This window comes from Anarrhichthys ocellatus, unplaced genomic scaffold, assembly GCF_004355925.1.
Source record: "Anarrhichthys ocellatus isolate YVR2014 unplaced genomic scaffold, GSC_Weel_1.0 scaffold2, whole genome shotgun sequence".
NCBI lineage: Eukaryota > Metazoa > Chordata > Actinopteri > Perciformes > Anarhichadidae > Anarrhichthys > Anarrhichthys ocellatus.
The window spans coordinates 3,845,716-3,868,929 of record NW_022280032.1 but is presented as its reverse complement, the minus strand read 5'-3'; the positions used below and the strand labels follow the sequence as shown (position 1 = coordinate 3,868,929).

The 23,214-nt window shown below is 40.6% G+C and overlaps 3 protein-coding genes across 12 annotated transcripts in view; 1 reads left to right on the top strand and 2 right to left on the bottom strand.

Annotated features, from left to right (window-relative positions):
* Positions 1-171: 171 nt before the first annotated feature.
* On the bottom strand, positions 172-12,415 carry snx1a (sorting nexin 1a). The gene is made up of 15 exons (XM_031869420.1): positions 11,956-12,415; positions 8,805-9,759; positions 7,687-7,823; positions 7,376-7,451; positions 7,089-7,132; positions 6,688-6,829; positions 6,521-6,599; positions 6,303-6,378; positions 5,790-5,903; positions 4,945-5,038; positions 4,437-4,642; positions 3,687-3,830; positions 3,435-3,515; positions 3,264-3,335; positions 172-2,682 (listed from the first exon to the last, which is right to left on the bottom strand). The coding sequence occupies exons 1-15, from the start codon at positions 12,082-12,084 to the stop codon at positions 2,632-2,634; spliced, it is 2,400 nt and encodes a 799-aa protein (XP_031725280.1). The 5' UTR covers positions 12,085-12,415; the 3' UTR covers positions 172-2,631.
* Positions 11,867-22,395, top strand: sv2 (synaptic vesicle glycoprotein 2). The gene is made up of 13 exons (XM_031869432.1): positions 11,867-12,564; positions 13,678-13,776; positions 14,042-14,203; positions 14,907-15,069; positions 15,375-15,496; positions 16,543-16,706; positions 16,810-16,890; positions 17,143-17,241; positions 17,687-17,775; positions 18,169-18,296; positions 18,942-19,037; positions 19,190-19,349; positions 19,439-22,395. The coding sequence occupies exons 1-13, from the start codon at positions 12,468-12,470 to the stop codon at positions 19,620-19,622; spliced, it is 1,644 nt and encodes a 547-aa protein (XP_031725292.1). The 5' UTR covers positions 11,867-12,467; the 3' UTR covers positions 19,623-22,395.
* Positions 19,704-23,214, bottom strand: part of ap3b2 (adaptor related protein complex 3 subunit beta 2) — a 35,737-nt gene continuing 32,226 nt past the window's right edge. For 7 of the 10 annotated variants that reach the window (XM_031869366.1, XM_031869381.1, XM_031869391.1 and 4 more), the window contains one exon: positions 19,704-23,049. In XM_031869366.1, coding sequence (XP_031725226.1) covers positions 22,863-23,049 — 187 coding nt within the window. In that variant the 3' untranslated portion in view covers positions 19,704-22,862. The remainder of the gene's footprint in view (positions 23,050-23,214) is intronic. The other 3 variants (XM_031869399.1, XM_031869408.1, XM_031869340.1) reach the window with 1 other exon arrangement.

Sequence of the window (23,214 nt, the reverse complement as noted above, 5' to 3'; positions counted from 1 at the left end):
TACTTTACTTTTGATGAAATACTATACTAGGACATTATGGGATATTCTATGAAATTACTTGATATACTACAGTAAGACTTGATGTCAAAATTGAAACTATACCACACTTATAAGGACCTAATGTGAGGTAAGAAAACAACCCAAGTGGAGAAATAAGACAGAAGTCTGAAGTTCTTAATGGAATTTCCAAGTGTAAACAGTGCAACTTTTATTGATTTGAAAGTAATTTCTGACACAGTGCTGACATTGCTCTGCACATTGACAAGTGATGACATACAGTACGAGGCCCCACAAACAACCAGTTTTATCTGAGTGCTGTATAACAGTCGAAAAATGTGATCTAATGATCAAAACAAAAAAAAAAAAAAAAAGTCTGCATATTACCAGGTGCCTACACGAAAGTGTAGCTTGTCACTACACAACCTCAGGTGTGTGCAAACGTGAAATTAAAGCTGTAATCAAAAGATGGCAGCCGTGCCACATGCGACGGGTTTGTTCCCGCTTGATGTGAACACTCAAAACTTGTCAAACTGCAGACCAAGGCTTCAGGTTCATCATGACATCTTTAGTATTTGACATTAACCTCATGTCTACAAGTCAACAGCAAGTTGTTTTTAGCATGTTGTTGCCCATTTACCACACACACTATTATTTAGTGCTGAAATTAATACGGGATCAACACACAATAAATCAACATAAAATTTTGATGATTATAATTTGTCGTGCAAAAATGCCCAACAGCTGCTGGTTCCAGTTCCTCGAATGTGAGGATCTGCGTCTTATCTGCTCTATCACTGTAACTTAAAGGTACCCTGTTGACTTCTTGCACAAACTGTATGTACATCCACAGTTTCTCAAACAAAGTGCATTAAGTATCTTATTTCCTTTTTTTTGGTGTGCATGTGTGGAGGAATTTGAAATCGACAGTTTGTATCTATGTTTACAATCTGGCAGTATTTGTATTCCTCGCCTTAGTTGGCACATTGCTGCGTTTCTCGGCACGTCACTGCCACCAACTGTTGATCAGCGGAAAAAGGTGTAACAATCTGCAGGACTGTATCGCGCCATGTGAAATAGTATGAAAATAGGGACCCAAACTTCACAAAAACTGCTCCATACATCCATCACTGGTCAGAAACTCCACAGGGTACCTTTAACATGAAAAGAATAACCTAATCGTTAGTCAGATAGAACTATTTCAAGATGTCTTCTTGGGCTCTCTGAAACATTTTTTTTTATTATTTTGTGTCATTTTATAGAATAAACAATAAAAAAATTTTTGGAGAGTGTAACGCATAACGGAGATATTTTTTTTATTTGCAACCCTTATATTACTGCCAACCACAGCTTAAAGCAGAATTCAGAACCCTATAATCCAGGCAGCTTTTGCTTTCCATTCATTTCACTTCCGCAGCATGAAAATGTACTGCAGAGACTTGAAACCTGCTTGGGAATGCTACTCCATACAGTGGACATGTCAGCATTTACTGTATTTATCCTAAAGGAAGTCATTGTTGCTTAAAAAGGTGTCAACTGACACTTACTATACTGCATTATCACACAACAATGACGCACTAGAAGCAGACTCGGACATGATGCTAACAGTTTCAAGTCTGTGCAGGTTGATTTTCATACAATAACCTGTCTGGAAAGTTGTTTTCTTTTTGAATGCGCTACTTTCCAGAGTTATACGCAGGAATATATAGAAAAACAAAACGTAATTTGTAGTAAATGGGCCTTAACATGAAAACACCAGAATTGTTCTTCAACCCCAGCATTGACACTCATATCGTTATGGCAGTTGTTGAAGTAATGCTTAATCAAGCTTCTGCACAACTTCCTCCCAAACTGGATTATACCAAAAACACCATTCTGACTTAAAAAGGCACAGACATGTGTGGTTATAAGAGTAAAGTTTGCACTATGATTGAAATCATATCTAAAACATTAAACTCACAAGCTTTGACCTACAATGCAACCCTCGACCACAGCTGTAGCCTCATCTAATGCCTCTCAATACCCTGCACACCCCCCTTCAGCATCAATAGTATTTTAAATCTGAAACAAAAAAAACAACATGGCTGGTACTTAAGTACGTGATCCACCTGGTGGAAGTGCTCATAATTTATTATTTATTTATTTTTTTTTTTAATTGTTATTTTATCCCTTGGAGTCGTAAAAAACAAAAAAAGACATAGTGAGACTCTTGGCCACTTTCTTCATCTGGGTCCCCAGAACTATTTGATGAGCGAGCAGCCGCGCTGTAAACAATTAACCACAGCTGATGTGACGGAGCTCCGATCACACGACGGAGAGAATCCTGAGAACTACGGACTCGGTTCATTTCCCGGAATCAGTCATCTATTCTCTCTCTTTTCCTGCGTCCATATCTTTGTATATGCAAACTCTTTTCATCTATTAAGAAAATATTTGTGGAAGGTTAAATGAAAATATACAATTATTAATACAATAGAGTACAGAGCTATATGTTAAAGGTGATTAAAAAAAAAACAACAGGTTGATTGTATCTCCCTTTACAACGCGCGCATTTTCCTTGGTTTAAAGGCAAGAGGTAAAGTGTATAAGAAAAAGGCAGCCTGTTTAGTCGTCCACACGGCCGGTGCTCGAGGATTAGGCGATTGCTTTTGCTTCTGGTAAGAAAGCGTCCCAGTACTTTATGAGCTGGAGGAAAGAAAGAGAGACGGAGTCATTGAAAACAAACAGACAAGTGGTTCATGTTCAGGATGTAAAAGAGCTTTCATAGTTCAGAATCACTTTGTTAATAGACGGAAAATTAAAACGTAACTTTCTGAAATTAGACCATTTATTGCTTTTCTCAACTGTACATTTGAACACATTATTTGGGTTCTTGAAACTTGGAAAGAGGCTTTTTAAAATACTTTAATGTACTACTTTATTAAAAGTATCAAGAGATTAATCAATAATACAATTAATTGTTAGTTGAAGGCCTAATCTTTCCTTTTTCTTACATCCTGTTAAAATTCATTCATACCTCCCTCCTGAGCTTATATTTACTTTTCCTTAAAAAAAAACATCCATTACTTTTCATTTTGATAATTTATGGTTATTATTAATGAACTAATAAGCTCCAAATCATCTTAATTTAAATCAAGACGATTCCGTGACATGACAAAACAAGGACTGCCAGTTGGAAAAGTCTTTCTAGAAGTTAAAAACTATTTACAAATATACACCGACGAAGAACATTTGATTATGGAAATGTGAAATATTCACGTTCTCACCTGTTGCTGAGAGTGAAGCAGACACTCCAAGTAGTTAATGATCTCTCTTTTGAAGTTCCTGGCCTTTTCTTTCTGTATGATCAGATAAATAGAGAAGAAATCCACCGATCAGAACCGAATATCATCTTCAGCGGTCTCGTACCTGATGTGAAGAAGGATAAACGTCCGTACGTCAAAGCGGCTGACTTCTTTGCGCACGGTGGCAGAAACTCTGTCAAAGTCTCTCTCATACTGCGTCACCTTAACCTCCCACTGTGAACAAGACGAGAGGGAAAGTTAACGCCATTTGTTTGACCGTGCTCCATGTTTCTGATGATAGGAACAATATGAAAGCTTTTCAAGAGGCTCATTCATGATTCAAACATCAAACTCCAGCCCTGAAGTCGGGTCCACTCTGTTGCTTTTGGCCTGAGATGTTTGTACCTCGGCGATCTCCTCTTTGGCCAGCTGCAGCTTGTCGGGCTTGTTGGCCCACAGCAGTTTGGCCTCAGTCTCCCTCTTCTTCTGCAGCACGGTCTGAGCATCCTGCCAGCGCTGCCACGCCTTCATCCGGTGATCAAACGAGCCCTGCAGGCCACGGACACACAGAGGATCATTTCATGATCGTATTTGGGTTTTTACTTTAGCCGTGAAGCTGAGGCTCATATTCAAAACTACTCAAATACTTGTCAAGCGTTCAGTCAGTGTTAAAGGGCATTTTGGTTGCTGTGGTATTTGTTTTAAACCCCATTAGAATAATACCAGATTCATCTTTTAGCCTTTGAATAAAGCACTGACACTTAAAGATTTGATTGACTTAAAAATGGTTCAAATCATGTACAAAAATAAAACGAGTGCCGACATGATCTGAGAGGAATTTCTATGTTCAAGAAACAATTACTGATCACTTTCTACAATGTCTTTGTATACAGCAAATATACAACTTTTTACTCATAAATGTTACACAATATGTTTATGTGAGACCCAATCACAGTTTTTGAGATCATAATGAGTGTTTGGATCAGCACAGAAATGAAATGTGAAACTCAAAACTCTACATATCTCGTCTAATTTCACTCACTTAGGTCTCAAGTCACCTCCTAACCTTTTAAAAGTGAAAGTGCTTCTGTTACTTTAACATTGGGGGGGATTTATTAAATTAAACTATCCAGAAAAGACAGATATTTTCAGTACCCTCACGGCTCCAAGCAGGCGGATGTAATCTGCGATGAGTTCGGCAAAGCTGAAAGTGTCGTTTGTGGCCTGTTCCTGGTGTAACTGCTCCATCTTGTCCTCCACCTCTGCCAGCTGAGAGAGTGCTCGGGACAGCGCGGTGTTGTCCTCTGCGCTGCCCAGCATGGCCGTGCTTTTGGCAAAACTGGCGGTGTTTAATGACAATTCTGGAGGGGAAGAGAGAGACGGACGTCAAGGTAAAGCAGGCGTCGTCCACCGTGTTCTTAGAAACACCAAAAACAAGTAAGCAATCATCTGGGTTAGATACTCTCTGGACATGGGTTTGTTTAAAAATATCACTTTCTATGGAGCGCATTGGTAAAGAGATAGTCATCTTAAAACTAACTGATGCACAGGTTATTTTTCTTCGACACAATCAAACTTATTTTTCAACCAGAGGAGTCGCCCCCTGCTGGCCAATAGAAAGAATGCACGTTTGATCTCATTAGTTGGAAGGGAGACAACGAACCTTTCCTGTGGACGACCAGAGATTCAACCATCGTGTGGAGCTTCCTGAACTGCTGGTCTGCAGACTCCACCTCCTGCAGCTTCTCTTCAAACCACTGCAGCAAAACACAGGAAGAGTTTGTACAAACTGCAACATCTGTTAGCTCCATCACATTACAAAGCCACATCACCACAAACTGCAGAACACGTCACGTCCCATTGGGTCAAAAATGGATTCAAATTTGAATCATGCATTACATTTGTATGATGATTGAACTTCAATACTTTACCACAGTTTGTTGGTTACTGCGGTGAAATAATTTTAACTTTAAGTCTGAAGAGTCATAGAAATCGTATTCAATCTAAATACTTTTCCAGACTTTCTAGATTCATACAAGCAGCCCGATCCTACAAGTATGCAAATAATGGCTCTCTGAGAAGTCTTCAGCTGAAAACACACACTGGAAACCCAGTGCACTTTAATGCACTCATCTTCTGTTGCATGTGTTCAGCTTGAATTTGTGAGAATCGGCTCAGTGAAGGCCTGCGTGTGGTGAACTCAGATCAAGAGGAAGTCAGCGTCACAGCTCAGTTTCTTTATACAACAGCTCTTAACAAACTGCTCCTTTGATCGGCTTCATCTTTAGTATTTAGTCAACTATGATATCAAACTACATAAAAAGTAAAATAATGAAAATCAAACAAGCTAACGTTCTGATTAATGTCACACCACTCAAAAAAAATTAGCTGAGAGCTTGAAATGTTCTGCTTTTTACTGGAAAATACAGATTTCCTCACAACAAAGATGACTCTGCTCTTCCTGAGAAGCTCTGATGCAACAACGTGTCCGTTTACAGCTGAACTCACCACGTCTGACTCATTCATCTTGATGGTCATTTTACTGACAGCATCTGTTGCCTTGTTGATCATCTTCAGGAAGCCGGCGCCGCTCAGAGCCTGGGTGCTCACTGCTCTGGGCAACTGAAGGCATGAACGCATATTACAATACAGCCATCGCCAGACTGCAGTTACAAATATACTAAAGCTTCAGATACACAAAAGGATCAAGAAGTGGTAAAAAAAAAAAAAATAAAGATTCTTCTGAAAGTGTCATTAAATCAGAAAGACCTTAAAGTATTAAAGAAAACTGTAAAAACATTTTTTCTTGCACACCTTCACGATAAACGACATACATGGTGGACGCATGTGAGAAAAACAACGTTTTCCTCAGGAATAGAAGGTGACACAGGTTGAGTGATTGATGCACATGTGGTCTCTTTGTGGGTGATGTATTCCTTGTGGCTCAGGCATAAAACTAAATAGATGTGCATTTTGTAAAAAGGCACCGATCACCAAGACTCTCCAAACTTTTTTGCTTACTTCCTCTCTCTCCAGGAACTCTCGGACATCCGGATCTTGGAGAAGTGACGGGTGATTTACGACCCTCTGGAGATATCTGTTGAATGGGAAAATGCAAAGAAAAACCTCACTTTCCTGCTTTTTATGAGCAGGGCAACATCATAACAGCTGAGAACGTTATGGTCTTTGTAACTGAATTGTCATAAAGCAGCTTTAATATTCAATCTCTTCTACTCTACCTCTCCAAAGCGGCTCTTCTTCTCTCAACAAAGTCTGCAGATGAGGAATCTTCCTTTCCCACCTTCATCTTCGTCATACCTGTGCCAGATAACAACCCTTCTTATAGCTGATGAAGAATACATTCAGTTACAGTATCAGAGGAAACAGTGAAGCCAAGCCAGCCTACCCAGAATGCTCTTCTCTGGTGGCGGAGGCACGATGAATCCATTTGGTCCATGCTTTTCGGACAGCTTCTCATAGAGGCCGAGGAAGTCGCTGAAGCGTCGCCTCACTGTAAATGTCTTGTTGCGGAACATGGGCAGTGGGGTCTGAAACACATTCACGGTATTGGTTGGAGTTGATGTCCCCAAGAGGATTAGTTTGGTGGATTACTATGAAACTCTGTTGTAATCTATGTTTGCCTTCCAAGACCAGTGCGTGGGCGTTTCCCCTACAAGACGCTGACCAGTATTTCCTCTTTTGGGACATTGTTACCACACATCCAATGAGTAACTGAGCGAACGTCCTCTGGATTAAAGAAGAATAACTTTAGGTCAAATTAAATGCTCCATTTCAACAAGTTTTTACCTGTGTGGTTACTTTGTAGGCCATGTAGGCGTTCATCCCATCCCCTGAAAAACAAAAAGGATGAAAATCAGTGCAAGAAAAGACACATTGATATGAGTACTTACAGAGTATTACTCAAGGTGGTCCATCAGTAGTTTCACTACTTGAGTCCTTTGCCTTCTTCACAAGTTTGAAATAACTAAATCAAGGAGTCAAGCACCTCAAAACAACCGTTGCTTGCTTGATGTTTATAGTAGTGTAGCAATACTATTACATGAAGAATAAAACAGATCAAAAATAAGCTTCACCTATTTTTTCAGGATCTTTGACAGAGATAGCGATCTCAAATTTGTCTCCCTGCTCTTCTTCTTCCTCTTCATCCAACTGAAACAAACATTGAACAGAAAGTGTAACACTGCCTGAAGTCACCAAACACTTCTATTGAACAGTACACTGGATATTTCTCACAGTTTATTTTGAAATGTTGGTAAGATGTTAAACAAGTAAAGAAATGTGTAAATTCTGATATTCCAGAAAATTTAAATTTGCAAATCCCTAATCAGTTTTCCGGGGTTACTTTGCTGCAGGGATTTCACTCTTGGATTAGATATGCGCGTACCTCCTCCAGGGAAGCAGACTGGGGCTTGGCCAGGCTGGCAGCTGCCGACACGGAGGGGGCGGACGCAGACGGTTTGGTCGACTCATCTTTCATTCTCTCGTCCCGCGGACTGTCCAGAGAAAGCTCCACCGTGGCTTCTGTTAGAGAGGAACAGGAAAGAAACCAGACCGAGGTCGTTGCACGCTGGATGTAAATGTGAAGAGAGATGTTCATCATTTACTTTACATCCTGGACGGTCTAAATATGCACGTTCATGCTCTGGTGCGTTTGTCTTTTTTGCTTTCAGCCTGTAGCTTAATACAATTCAGTCACGTGTGGACCAGTGCTTGTGAACTGAAGTCACAAGGGCCTGTTTTATTGGAGAGGTAAAGGGGAACTCCACCTTTTGTACACACAAAGGTCTGATTACAGGTGTTGGGGAGCACTACTGCACATGTAATAAAGTTGATAAATAGCCTAAACTAACGCTAATAGAGTCGGCAACGGTTTGGTCTGAAGACTAGTATTTTGAAAATGAAAAAAGTCTGGGGGTGTGGAGTATGCACGACTAACACAACACACTTTAATCTCTGACCGAACTGTCAGCGTTCAAGTTGCATTGTGGGTAATGCAAGCGCCAGGATTTGACAAGGAATAGATGCGTGGAGTTAAAAAAAGATTTTAAGGATTCTATTAAACTGTCCATCATGAATCCAACGTTGTGTACTGCGATGCAAAATTATTTTAAGATGTTGACCATGAAATTCATTTCCTGGTTTGAGTCCAGCAGTGAGCCTTTGTTACGTGTCATCCTCCGTCTGTCTCCATTCATTTCCTGTCAGCTTTCTACTGTTTGCCATCTCATAACATTAAAAACATACCTCCAAAAAATAAACACTGGAAAGTGAAAAACACACTGAAATGCTATACTATGACCATCTGGTGTTAAATTGTAGTACTTTTAACCCAGAGTGCAGTTATCTGTTGCACAGCTGACTTTGAATGGAACCGTTCTCACATAAATCAGTTGTGAATGATCTGCTCTATGCGACACTCCCTTTGTCACTCATGCTCCCCGTCGAACACTAAATCCTAGAATCCTGATGATGTTACACATTAATAAAAAATTGTGGACCCACCAGCAAATATATCGGTCTCCTCTTCAGAGTGGACTCCGTTAGTCTTGGAGTTGACCGTGCTGGTCTTTTTGATGCTGGGCACTGTGGTGACGGCCTCCTCGGAGAAGATGTCAGCAGGATCATTGTCTTGCAGAGGACCGCCTGTGTCGCTAACGTCACTGGCAGCTTTGGTTGTGACGGGTTTGCTCTTCAGCTCTCTGCTGACGGGTTTCTTTGAAGCGGCACCCAGCGGCTCACCGAACAGATCCTCGTCCCGTTCGCCGAAGAGGCTTTTCTGCAGCTGCTTGGCAGATTTGGTCTGCCGTGGTTCCGTGAACAAGTCGTTTCCCTCGTCTTCGAACAGATCGACTGTTGCCCGGCTGGGTATTTTGGCATCAGCAGCGGGTGGAGCATCACTCAGGAAGTCAACCAGAGGGTCAACGAATGTGTGGCTGGCAGGTGGTGGCTGTGGCATCTCACTGGCTGGCAAATCGTCACTGAGGTCGATAATGGAATCAGTGGACGTTTCTTTTGCTTCCTGTTCATCATCACTTCCTGTTTTCCCATCGTCGGGTGGATCCCTCATGTCGCTGGTCACTTCACTTTTATCTGCTGCTGCTGCTTCAACGGTTACATCCGCCACCACGACGACTTCCTCTCGCCGAGCTTCACTTTCACCTCCAAATATGTCAACAAACTCATCCGAGGGTTCATCTAGAGGGATTTCAGTTGTGTCTATAGCAGCGTCTGCGACGGCACTTTCAGCTTCAGGAGAGTCGGTTATGTTGTTTGTGAGGTCGACAAAGTCATCCGAGGGTTCGCTGACGACTTCGCTCGTTGGCTTGATTTCCGCTTGGCTGCCGACGGGCTCGATTATGGGATCATCCATGATGTCACTGGGAGACTTCATTAAAACATCGCTGGGATGACTGGCAGGTGGCAGTGGGGTGTCCATTTTGGTCAGTGGAGGGTTGCTCTGGAGGTGAGGGGAAAAAATATGTTTTGTTTTAGAGTTTTGAATAGGGCCGTACCTAACAATTATCGGTCAATTGTTTTATGGGTTATTCATCTGGACAATAAAATGACAAACTGCAAAACTCCCAATTTCCTTCAGCTACATGTGATGTCTTCCAATTGTTTGATTTGTCTGACAAACAGTCCAAAACACAAAGATATTAAATCTACAATCATACTAAACATAACAAAGCAGCAAATCTTCATATTCGAGAAACTGGAATCGTTGAATTCTGCTTGGCCAACGACTGAAATGAAAATTGCGATACATACTTAAACTGTCGCTGCAGCATGGTCCAAGTCTCTCGTGTCCAGGTGTACGATATTTACATGACAGACGCATTTATTTTGAATATAAAATTGCTAAAAAAAAAAAAAAAAAAAACAACACAGCTTCCATAAACTCATCAGCCATGGTCACAGCCTAACACTTATATTTTGCCAGATGACACTTTTGGAAGCGCCTACTTCCAGGCTACCGGGTTTGTAGCTGATAACAAAAATAATCCTTTGAAATGAAAAATGAAGTAGCTCGCAATCTCATGGTGAAACCCTGCATCGTGTTTCTGAAATAGCTTTCTCAGACAATAGGTACGAGGTACTTCTAGCTGAAAGCAACACAACAGTCCTGCAATAAATCCCACTTTCTTAAAGATTGTAAAGTTCAGGTTTATTTGAAACATTTATAGAGAGGTGTTGATTAAACTTTATGATCATTTTGGAGGCTGCAGTTGAATTGCACGGTTTTATACCGAGAGGTGTAATATTTAGAAGAAAACATGATTGACGCCTCTCCTCTTGGTGCATCTAGTGAACTGGCGAAACGAATATATTTCCTCCTACCATCAATGTTAACAAAATCTAAATGTCCATAAACCTTCTTAAACTGTTCCTGCAGCATTATCCGCGTCTCTGGTATCCAGTTGTGTGGTCTTTACGCAGGAGTTTTCACTTTAATATTGTTAAAACACAACTTCCTCAAACTCATTGTGTTATAGTGAGAGGTGGAATATTTAGTCCACTCCCACTTTAGAAACAACTCTCAGCAGAGGTATAATGTAAATAACTTGCGTGGTTGCTAATTATCACATTGAGTAATACTCTAAATACACAGTGCATCTTTAAATAAATACAACAACTAGAGGGCCTGAGAGTTCAACAATGAACCAATAATCACATCCATGTATGAGGCCACTCTGAATGCATCTCCAAACATTACATCAGCTTAAAAAAATGTTTTCCAAATGTAAGATCCACAACTTGCTGAGTAATGTTTTCCATGCAGCAGTGAAAAAAAAAAAAATCAAAGACAGCAACTTTCCAATCTCTCCTCTGAACTTTGACTGTGGGAAAACATCCGGGTTCTGACCACGTGACCACAGCCACTGTCCATGTCATGTGACTCACATGGCAGGAGGCTGCGCGTGCCAGCTTTTTTTTAATCCTCATTCAAAAAAAAAAAAAAAAAAAAAAAAAAAAGGAAAGTGAATTTTAAACCACTTATTTATATTAATAAATCAATCCAAGATGATGTCAATTATCACAAAACAAGCAACACAGACCACATTCCCTCCAGACTGCTAACATGTAGCTGCTGCTCGCTTCATCACTGCATGGCGTAAAAGTCTGCACAAGAGGGTTATTAGTGCAAGTTAACCTCGAAATGTAGAAGACATTTCTGCACAGGAAACATCCACATATCATGAGCCAAGTATGAACTTCTGAGAGACACAATGGAGTCATCTCGGTTGCCCAATCGACCTGATACAAACCACAGCTAGCAATGCAACTTTTCAGGAAGAAAAATACCAAAATGGGGGTTTGTGTTACAACAGTGTTAAAAGATCACCACAAAAGATGTTTAAAAGCAATACATCTGTGATAGAAGGTGGAGTTTATGCATCAAAATACTCCATACTGCTTTGATCCTTTAAGTCACAATCAACTTTATTGATTTTACCGTTTCCTCAACGCTAAAACAAGCTAAATGTGTGTCAACAACATTCCACAAACTTTTGCTTAAAGCGCCCCATTAGCTCTCTTCGCTGTGGCGTTATAGCCCACTAGTCTTTTTGCAGTTCGTGTCAGTTAGCCAAAAACATAAGAGGCAGCTTAGCTTAGCGTGAACACCGACGTTATTAGCTCCGTTCAGACATACTGTGCTCATGAAGAGGTCGTCCACTTCGTCGTCGTCTTCGTCACTGTCTCGGCCTCCGACTTCTTCCAGCACATCTTGGTCCTCTGAGTCGGGGAAAGGAGGGGGACTGCGCTCCGAGCTGGTCGCCATCTTCAATCTTATTATAAAAAACACACACTCACACGCGCGCACACACACACGCGGGGAGGCAACAGTCAACTGATCGTTGCTCGCTGCTTGCACAGACGGTCAGATGCGTCTCGCGTGAAGCTAAAGCTCTGCAGGTCACCTGAAGATCGGAGCTACAACTTAGCGCGAGCAGAGTGAGTGAGTGAGTGTGGAGCTCCAGGACGTGCAAACCGCCGCTGTCTTTTTTTTCTCCTTTCTCCCTCCTCCCTCCTTCCTCCTTTACTTCCTGGTTAGCTTCACTGGTAGCTATAGCAGTCACGAGACAGATGCAACAGTATAACATGGACCTGGACAGCGGTTGTGGTTTCAATATGTGCCCATATTAGAGACGCCCTGGGGTGGTGATGTTTCGTCACGTGCATAACGAAGACGCGGAGGCACGAGAGCCGCTTCTCACAGGTGTGACCTACCTGGAGCCTAACGAGAGGGACTTGGATGAAGGTAAGAGTTTGTTGATACTGTGAGTTTAACTCGGTCTTGACAACACATCACTCAGTAGTTCTCACCTTATTTAGAGGTAATGATGTATTGTTCTTTTCTAAACATTATCCACGCAGAAAAAGAAAAAAAACATGCTTTGTAGTGCATGACACAAAATATCCCTCAGAAAACACAAGTACATTTACACAACTATAACTGCTACTTCAGTATAATTTTGAGGAACTTGTACTTAACTGAGAGCATTTCCATTTAATACTACTTGCTACTATTATATTAGATTCCACAACATTTCTATGACAACTTTACTGACTATATACTATATAAATAGGTAGCCTACATTTACTCAAGTACTGTTCTTGAGTACACATTTGAGGAACTTGTACTTTACTCGAGTATTTCCATTTAATGCTACTTTCTACTATTACTACTTAATTTCAGAGGGAAATATTGCACTATATTTTACTGCACTACATTTATTTAACAGCTAGTTACTCTTCATGATTCAGATTTTATACAAACAAAACATATAAAAGATTATAAATTACAATGCATACAGATAGTTATGGGTATTTTTCCACCATTTTCTTATTCTTACAGAGCAAACCATCAGTTATTGGGCAAATAATCTGCAGAGGAATTGATAATACAATAACTGTTAATTGCAGCCCGCCTTAGATTCCTCTGCCAGTGAAATATTGGCATTTCTGCTTGAAACAAAAATGATGAACCAATTATCAAAATAGTAGCTATTAGTTGTTGATTAACATTCTGTCAATTAACGAATCAATTAATCTACTGCGCGACATGAGCCCTTGAAACCAACCAGCACTCAAATACTTCCTGGCTCAGGTTTTTTTTTGTAGTTTTCAGTAATTTGGTGGAAAAACAAATTATTCTAAAAAAAAAAAACAACTTTATCTGTAGTGACAGTTTCTTCTACATGACCTCATGTTGAGGTGTTGAGTGCTTTCATTAGATAATAAGACCAACCTCTAAATGTGTGGTGTGATATGTACCAACAACAAAATAACATCTTAAATATCCCTTTTCATCTGGGACCTCTGTTCCCTTTAATCTGTTTGTGTGTGTGGGGTTTTTTTTGCTGCTTTTTAGGAGAAATCATTTTCAACAGGAGCACGTCAAACATCACATGTGATGCTGGCGGGAGCGCAGAAAGAAGATTAACATATGAGGAAGCAGTCGAGGAAGCAGGTTTGATGGTTTTGTTGTTACCTTTGGCTGTGACTTTTGTGTTGTTATTGCTGTTTTGAGGGGGGGCATGGTGAATCAGTTTTGAGGATTTAGATATGTCGTTTGAAGAGGATTACATCTTTCTAACCTAAAGTGTCTGTTGACCGTCATGAGCAGGGCAGCTGCACTACACCACTGTTGAATGTGTATCAGAAACAAGCTCGTAAAGAGGTCAGGTGATTGTTTAATGGATAACTTCTCTCTTTGTTCTGCTTCTGTCTCTCAGGGTTTGGAGCGTTCCACTGGCTGCTGTTGGTGGTGTGCGGTTGGGCCAATGCCAGCGATGCCGTGGAGATCCTCTGCGTGTCTTTTCTGCTGCCAACAGCGCGCTGCGACCTGCTGCTGAGCTCTTCAGACATGGGCCTGCTCACTGCCAGCATATTCCTCGGTGATTCACAATCATTTAATTGAACGGAGCTGAGGTCGATCGACAGAGAAATTAATTGGCAATCGTTACGATGATCGACTATCGTTCCAGTTTTTTCTCTTCAGCAAAAATGCTAATTATTCTCTGGTTTTCGCTTCTCAGATGAGAGGTTTTGCTGTTTTTCTTTGTCATGTATGACAAGGTTTTAATATTTTTGGGGTTTTAGACTGTTTGCCGGACAAAACAAGCACATTAAAGACATCACCATAGGCTCTCAGAAACTGTGAATGGCTCTTTTTCACTGTTATTATTATTACATATTTTAGCATTTTATAGACTAAACAATTAATCAAGAAAATTAGCAACAGATTGGTCGATAATGAAAATAATGGTTTGTTGGGACAGCAGAGAAGAGGTAAAGCTAGATAATAACAATTAACACAAAATGGACATTAAAATATAGGTGGATTTTTGTTGTTTGTCTGAACTAATTAAAAACCTAATGTTTGGTGACAACAAACACGATGCTGCAGTGTAGAAGGGTTAAAACTAGATTTTAGAAATGTTGCCAACATTTGTATAAAACAAAAAGGAGCCTAAATTGTTCAGTCTAGTTGTAAAATCAACACTAAAGGAAAATAAGACTAGAGTTGAGTCTGGCACAGCAATGCTTTGAGCTGAATACTGATGTTTGCATGTTATTGTCTTACTTCCTGTTTTCTAGGAATGATGGTGGGGGGCTACACGTGGGGATACCTGGCGGACCAGAGGGGGCGGCGCAGGGTCCTGGTCGTGTCCCTGACAGTTAACGGGGTGTTTGGAGGTCTGGCCAGCGTGGCTCCGTGGTTCTGGCTCTTCCTGCTGCTGCGGTTCATCAGCGGCATCGGGTGAGCACATGATTTGAATACGATTTACATTTTTTTTAAATTCTGGAGTTACTTAGCTGACGGACAAGCGGTGAATGCAGTATGTTTTTCTATGTATTTCCATGCTTGGAGAGATCACACTGCAGCAACAGGTCTCAGTTTGTATGCTTACAGAACCGACATGTTCCTTCATGAAGGACTTTTAGGGAAAACTACGGTCTCAATTTAGCTGTGCCCTCATTTGACCAACCACTGTTTGACATCCAAAATGAGTTAACGGTAGCGAATAAGCACACAAGAACATCTTTTTTTGTTTACCTCTGCAGGGTCGGCGGGTCGATCCCTGTTGTCTTCTCGTACTTCTCAGAGTTCATGCCCCGACTGAGGAGAGGTGCAATGATCAGCGCTCTGGCCACCTTCTGGATGACAGGAAACATCCTGGCTGCAGGTGGGAGAATATAGCAATAAAACAATGTCGGTGTTGTGGGATCAAAAACACAATTTCACCAAAGTTGTAAGCACAAGTGCTGACAAACCTTAGTCACATGCTAAAACGAGGTGTGTATTATTTTGCACATTAGCTTGCTGGTGTAATCAATCGGCCTTTTAATGACAGACGTTTTGACGTTCTTACAGTAGCAGGTTTTTTTATTTTATTTTTTATTTTATTTGCAAAATTTAGAAAAATACACGAACATAACAGAGATAAATAATATCCCAGTGCAGTAAGAGGCAGACAACCCACTGGGCTTAATTGAAGCTCCACCTAAATGTTAAAATTTCACAATATTATGGATAACACTAAATATATTATATGATTGTATTTTCCATTTTCTCAGAGAAGGTTTTGTTTCATTGATCTTTCTACAAAACTGAAACATTCTAGTGGAGTTTTCTGTCCGTATTATATCACTGAACTGGCGAGTTATGTTCATGTTAGTCATGTAAGTATGAACACCACATCATTTTAACCAAAATATCAGAGCAGTTATTTTGTTAGCATTTAACAACAACATAGTAGCTTAAATGTTATAGAGTCCATATCTGAAAAGCAAAAACAATGCCTCAAAAATAAGATGTTTTGATATATTATATGTATATTAATTTGTCATTTTGCCTTTATTTGATAGCGGCTGTGGAGATGCAGACAGGAAATACAGACACAGAGGGTTGTGAAGGGCTACAAAGCTCCAGAACCGGGCACATTGCAGTCGTACAGTCCAAGTCTTAACCACTAGAAACTACAAACACGTCGACAAATTGTAATTCAGTCTCGGCTCGTAGTCGTAGCCAAAAATTAATTATCTGGTGGCTGAAATCCCAAATACCACGTTTAGTCAAATTGTTCTCACCTTAAAAGCCTTAATCGTATTTATACATCCTTCAAACACAAAGATTTTGACGTATAAACTTTAGGGTGAAAGCAGGAACTTCCTTGGCAGGTGCTTTCAAAATAAGACAACGTAGTTCAGAGTGACTGTCTTTTGTCTGCAGGTCTGGCCTGGTTGGTGATCCCAAGAACCTGGGCACATTTCTCACTGGGGACCCTGGACTTCCAGAGCTGGAGACTGTTTGTGGTGCTCTGCTCTGTTCCCAGCCTCACCTCAGCCCTCCTCTTCCGGCTGCTCATGCCCGAGAGCCCCAAGTTCCTCATGGAGGTATTTAAAGGCCCGGACTAGTTCAGGTGTTTGCAGCCTGCTGTTTTATTTTGTTTGTTTTTCTTCCGAGCTGTCTTTGAGATTTTGGTCCCGTCTTTGCTAGGCGGGCCGGGAAAAAGAGGCGATCCGCGTCTTCCAAGTGATGTTTAAGCTGAACATGAGGGGAAAAGGAAAGGATTTCCCGGTATGAACTGAGTGATGTTCTCATACTCATCATCACTGTTTAGTGGACACATTTAACATGTGATGTACATATTTGTAGCATAGGATAGAGATTTAAATGATGGAAAACAGGAATAGTGCAAAAGAGGAAATCAAAAGGGAAGTGATATTTGTGATGAAAGTACATTGTGTGTTTGTTTTTTTTATAGTTCTCTAAACATTTCCTTCATTCAACTCTTAAGTGTATTGATTCTCGTCTTGAACTCTTTTGAAGGAATTTGGTCTATGCATCAGCTCCAAGCAAAGAGGGGAACAGGAAGAGACCAGAACCCGGGGCTCACGGAGAGAGAGACTGGCCTGTATTGTGAAGAAGGTAACGTCACAAACTCGACATCCACAGAGATGATTGTAGAGGTTGTCTGAGTCTGAGGACCGCTGCAGAACTGTGTAAAAGCACATTTTTCAAATTCTGCTGTATATATTGAAGGGTGAGGCCCGTCATCTACATCTTCGTAGACCCACAGGGACCATCACTCTTCAATATGTGTCTGTGTAGGACCTGAAGCAGCATGGTTGTATATACTTCTATGCAAGTTTACTGTGTGGTTATTGGATTTGACACATTTATTGAAGAATATTCAACGTTTCAGCACAAACAAGTTAACAGTAAGACTGGACTTTACGAGCCCCTGTGGGCATTCTGCCCTGTTGGCAATAATTCTTATTCCTTTTATTTATAATTAGTATATTTCCTTGATTATTGTATAAAATGTAACGTCATTGTCATTTGTATATAATGTCTTTGGTTTGACTTGCAGGTCTTGATGCCGATTAAACAGATGTTTAATGGGCCGCTCAAATCCAGGAGCATCGCTATGCTCATCGTCTTCTACTGCATCTCCTTCGGGTGAGAAACCATCTGCACCTCTACATGTAGACTGAAGAGCATCTGCAGTGAAACTGGAGCTCTCCTTTATATCTGTGTTGTCAGAATTGTCTACAAATTCAGTGTCTTTCAACACTGCTGATGTGATATATCTACAGCAGGCAGCTCTGCAGCTCTAAATGACAGTGAGAGATAACCGCTGTGAATAGTTTATCTTCAACAACCAGAAATCGTGATACTGCAAAAACAAGTTCATCTTAACAACTTCTGTGACTTTTTATCATGTTACTGTAGTCTCGGTGTAGTGCATGTATTATAGTTTCACATTAAAAACTGTCTGTACTGTACCATTTGTTATCAAAAAGCTAAAATCTCTTTTTTAACATGTGTGTGTGTGTGTGTGTGTGTGTATAGTTACTACGGACTATGGATGTGGTTCCCGGAGCTGTTTGAAAGAATGGAGAACGGCGGCTCGCCCTGCGCCAACATGTCGCTCCCGTCTTCACTCAACAACCAAAGCTGCTGCCCGGTCAAGACGGCAGGTGTGTATCTGGGATGACAAAGAAGAACGGGACGTGCAGCACAAGTTTATAGCTCAGCCACAGAAGAAAATATGGAGTTTGCGAATGAGGTCAAATCATCATTAGTGCAATTACATTACATCTCATGAAAGTACTGCCAAAGAGTTAGACGAGGTATTGATATTATTTAGAGAGGCGTTTAAAACAAAAGTAACACAAGGGAGGAAAGAAATGAACTGAGATAAATTGAATTGCTCAGGGTGTGTTTAGACTTGCAGACAAATTACTTTGTTACTTTGCATTTGAAATGCATCCCTGACTGTTTACAGGCAAAGATCACCAGATCAGACTCATCCCCAAAGACCTTTTTTTGTTTGAGTATATTGAGTTCTCTGTGAATTGGAGGCTCTAGATTTGAATGTGTCCGTGTTTTTGTTGACCTGCATTAGAACGCATTTGTAAAGCTTTAATTTATGGCTCTGTCATATTTACATAGTTATTTCCAGGAGAATTACAGACCTCTAAAATAAAGCATTACCCATTGTGTTCCACCCAACTGCATGCTGGGATAAACTCCAGTGACCAAGAAACAGAATAATCTGGAATAGAAAAGCGATGAATGGATGTTTTTGTATTTTACCTTCCTGTACCTTCCTCACCTGACAGTGTATATGGAGGGCTTCATCATTGCTGCATCAAACCTACCGGGAAACATCTTCACCATTGTCATGATAGACAGACTAGGAGGAAAGGCTCTACTGTGTGAGTCTCAGTATTTTTGATCACTATTTTATCAACATTTATGCACTTCTACCACAAGATCATGCTGCTGAGAAATCTCCATCCACATAACCAGCTATCTTTGAATCCTTGAGTGTCCCTGAATCTCTCCACCTTCCTTGTTGTGTCTCCAGCCTGCAGCCTGCTGCTGTCCAGTCTGAGCATCTATCTCATCTATGTGGTCCAGACCAAAATTCAGAGTCTGGTCCTGTCCTGCATCTTCAGCGGCGTGTCTGTGATCAGCTGGAACGCCCTGGACGTGCTGGGAACGGAGCTCTACCCGACCCAGCTACGGTAACGTTTCTTAAAGCTTAAGTTCAGCAAAGTGCATAACAGTGGCTTAAGCATGGCGGTTTAGATTTCTCTGTCCTGGTGCGTTTCAGGTCCTCTGCTCTCGGTTTCTTCACCGGCGTGGGCCGAGTGGCGGCCATCATGGGTAACGTGGCCTTTGGCCGGTTGATGGACACAAACTGTGCCGTGCCGGTCCTGCTGGTGTCGTTTCTGCTGCTGACCGGAGGCCTGGTGGCTCTTGTGCTTCCACAAACCAGGCAGACTGAGCTCACTTGATCCCTTTCGGATCTACATGACATTATTTTTTTTCCGTACGGATTATGGAGAATGATTTGAGTAAATAACACAAGACACATGAGAATGTATCTATTTTTTTTATTTATTTGTATAATAAATAAACTTGTAATACTTCAGGACCACATTTCACAACCACACACCGTTTGAATAAAACACTTTGGATATTTGAAAGCAGATGCAGATGTTTAAAAAATAAATAAATAAATAAATAATATCGCAAGACATGAATTAAATTATTTTATCCAACAGTTTCTGTGGAAGCATTCTCTTTTTCAGTGGATCTTTACATTAGAAGTATAATTTCTTACTCTTTACATTCTTCATCATGACTGTGATGCAGTAACTACAAGTATCAGGTCTGAGTGGTTTAACGGTAAACAACGCAACAGGTACAACAAAAAAAAAAAAAAGGCCGAAATAAAAAGGTCCACTGCTGGTGACGCTCAGCTTTCTATGACCAGGGCTGAAGTTAGACCGTAACGTACTCCTTTGGTAAAACACATTCTCCAACAGTAAAACAATAAATAAATACACCGATATTGTGTTAAAAGATAAGAAACATGCAGCCGCTGGACACATGAGGGTCCACGACAACAAAAAAGAAGCCACATGACCTCTGACCTGAAAACAAAACAGAAGGCATGAAAACGGTCTCGCCTGACAAATGACATCAAGGTGAGACTTAACTTGAAAGTGTCCCACGTGATCATGAGCACCATTATAATCTCTAGGTCTTACAATTCATCCTCATGAACTAAACACTCGCCATCACACAGTCGGGTGGAAATCAGATTTTAGTTTTCATCTGACTGAGTTAGCTGAAGCTCGAGAATTTGGTGACTAATGTTAAACAGATTTGTTTCAGTAACTACATTAAAACGACCTTTAGATCAGAAATTTGTTCTCGGGCAAATTTATGAATTTATAATTGCATGCAAGACTTAAATCTTTGTATCTCGTAGCAGTCGCCCAATACAAGAGGTTTTCTACTTATTGTTGTCCAGTGTTTTATTATAATGCACTTCATGATGTCAAGTCAAGTGTCATTTTGAGTCATTTTAAAAACAGCAAATTAAATGTTCAGTGTCATCTCTCTCTCTCTCGCACACTCACACACCTTATAGTACTGTATTACATGTTGCAATACATACAATAACATTTATAAATCTTCAGTTTCTATAAATGCCCCACTTATTGTAATGAACATGTGCACTATGACCGAGGCAGATGCTGGAAATGGCAGAAATTGAGATGAAGATCCGTCTTTATTCCCAGGAGCAGTTTTCAACTAACAAAGTTTATTGTGCCAAATTGGAAAGACTCAGTTACCGGTAGTTGTTGTCTCAGTGGAGCCTTCATGCTTCAAATAACTGGACAGGAATAGATTATGCCGATAGTCTGTTTCATTGTGGTGACGTGTTTAGGGGGAATTTATTCCTACAGTATATAAAACATTACTCATGTTATTTAAATTAGTCTGATTACTAATAACTTAAGCTCAAACTGGTGGGACAGATGTGTGAATGCACTGTTTAAAGAATTAGAATTACTTACTTGGGGCACCTTATTTCTAAATAAAATAAACTTCATGGGTGAAACAAGATTTAAAGAAAAAAATTTAATTAAGACTTCCTTTTGTTTTGGCGAAAGAAATCCTAAAACACGATTCACTAACTTTATGTTTCAGGAACGTCAAGCTGCATCTCATGGCCTTCCTCAGCAGATGGAATTGTTATCACATGACCCAAGTATGTAAGTGAGATCACATTATTACAGGGGGTCATACTTTGGGGTCTATCATTGGATGTGAAAGGCCTCCTTTATCGTCCTCGAGGATTGGGATCGTCTCACTGATTCCCAGAGTCAAAACCAAACGGCATTCATTCACTTTTATGCACAAAACTCCCAGAAAACTTGAGGTCTGATCCAACTCTACAAACTTCTTTTACTTCAAGGCTTAAAACATAAAACTGTCTTTTATTAAATTTGAGACTATTGATCTGATCTTGAACTGCAGCTTTTATTGTCCTGTTTAATCTGTTTTATTTATTGTATCTTATTCCCACAAGTCCTCCAACCTAAACGATTATTTGTTCCTACGACCCACAGGAGCTTTTCCTAAATTATAGAGATCAACCAGTCATGCCGAAATGTAACGGTCGCAATTTTCAACACGTGGTTAATGTTGTGAACTGTCTCAATTTGGTTAGGTTTAGGCAGCAAAACGACTTGGTTAGGTTTCGGAAAAGATTGTGGTTTGGGATGAAATACGCACGTTTGTTAAGTGACTCATGTTGCGTATATAAGTTGACATACGATACGTGACGTACCAGAAAGGGTTACTGTAAACAAAACCCTGATCTTTTACTAAACCTCACCAAGTAGGTTTGTTGCTTAAACCCAAGGAGATTTCTTTTTCTTTACACTACGTCACCCGACTTCCTCCTGTCATACTTACTACAGCCACTAGAGGGCGCTTAACAATAAATGTAAATATGGTCGTAATAAGCTGCTGTCTCTTATTTTTATCTTCCATTTTTCTATTCTACTCGACTTATTTTGTGTGTATTTTTCCATTTGTCTTATGTTTCTTTTATCTCTTGTCCTCATATCTTTTTATGTCTTTTGTTAATCACTTTGAATTGCAAATAAACTCGCCTTTCCTTCATTCAGTCACTGCATCCGCTGAGAGGAAGACCACAAGATGTGGTTGAAAGCTTAGAAAACATCGAGTAAGCCGACCTTGTGTTTTGCTCACCTCTTGTCCTGTTATTCAGCGAGCAAATTCTGCTCAATTATTTCACACGAGATGAGTTGATGCGGGATCATTTTCATTTTAAGTGGATTTAAGGTTTAGAAGATGCACAAACCTCTTTTTTTTGTTGACTCAGAAATTGGAGTCAAATAAATCCAATTGGCTCATGGAAGGAAAATAAGTTGCAAAATAAGTATTTTTGGATAACGTCATGTAAGAAACAATGGAGAAAGGGATTTCATATCAGGTCATGTCTGATTGTCGTAAACATTGCGTACAGCTGTGGCATTCAGGGAATATAGGAGTCATTTCTAAAAGTATAGGGCTCTTTAACAAAACAACAAACTGGAGTTCTGGAAACGTCCTCGCTGACGCTGCTGCTAACAGGAGAACGGAGGAGATGCTACACGACGATATGCGAGAGGGGAGTTAAGGTGAGGGGGCAGAGGGAGAAAGCTCACGCGTCACTGCGTCAGAGCCAGGTGGATGTCCTTTACCAGCATCGTGCCGATCACCATTTTCTCACAGTTGACCGTCAGCTGGGCGTCTCCTTCCTCTTTGGTCGCCACGGTGGCCAACACCAGGCTGCCGCTGGTCACTGTCCGGCCCGCGAACCTGTGGACAGGATGACCAGGAGGAGGGACAGGAGGACTGAGGTCAAAGCAGCAAAGATTGGAAGTAAAGATGAAGCCACAGAATAAGGGAGGGACACACGTGAGCATCAATCAGCAGGTTTGTCAACAATTATGCACAAAAAGGAACTTTTAAACATCTCCGCATAACGCTGTGAAGAAATATGCTTGGACACATTACACA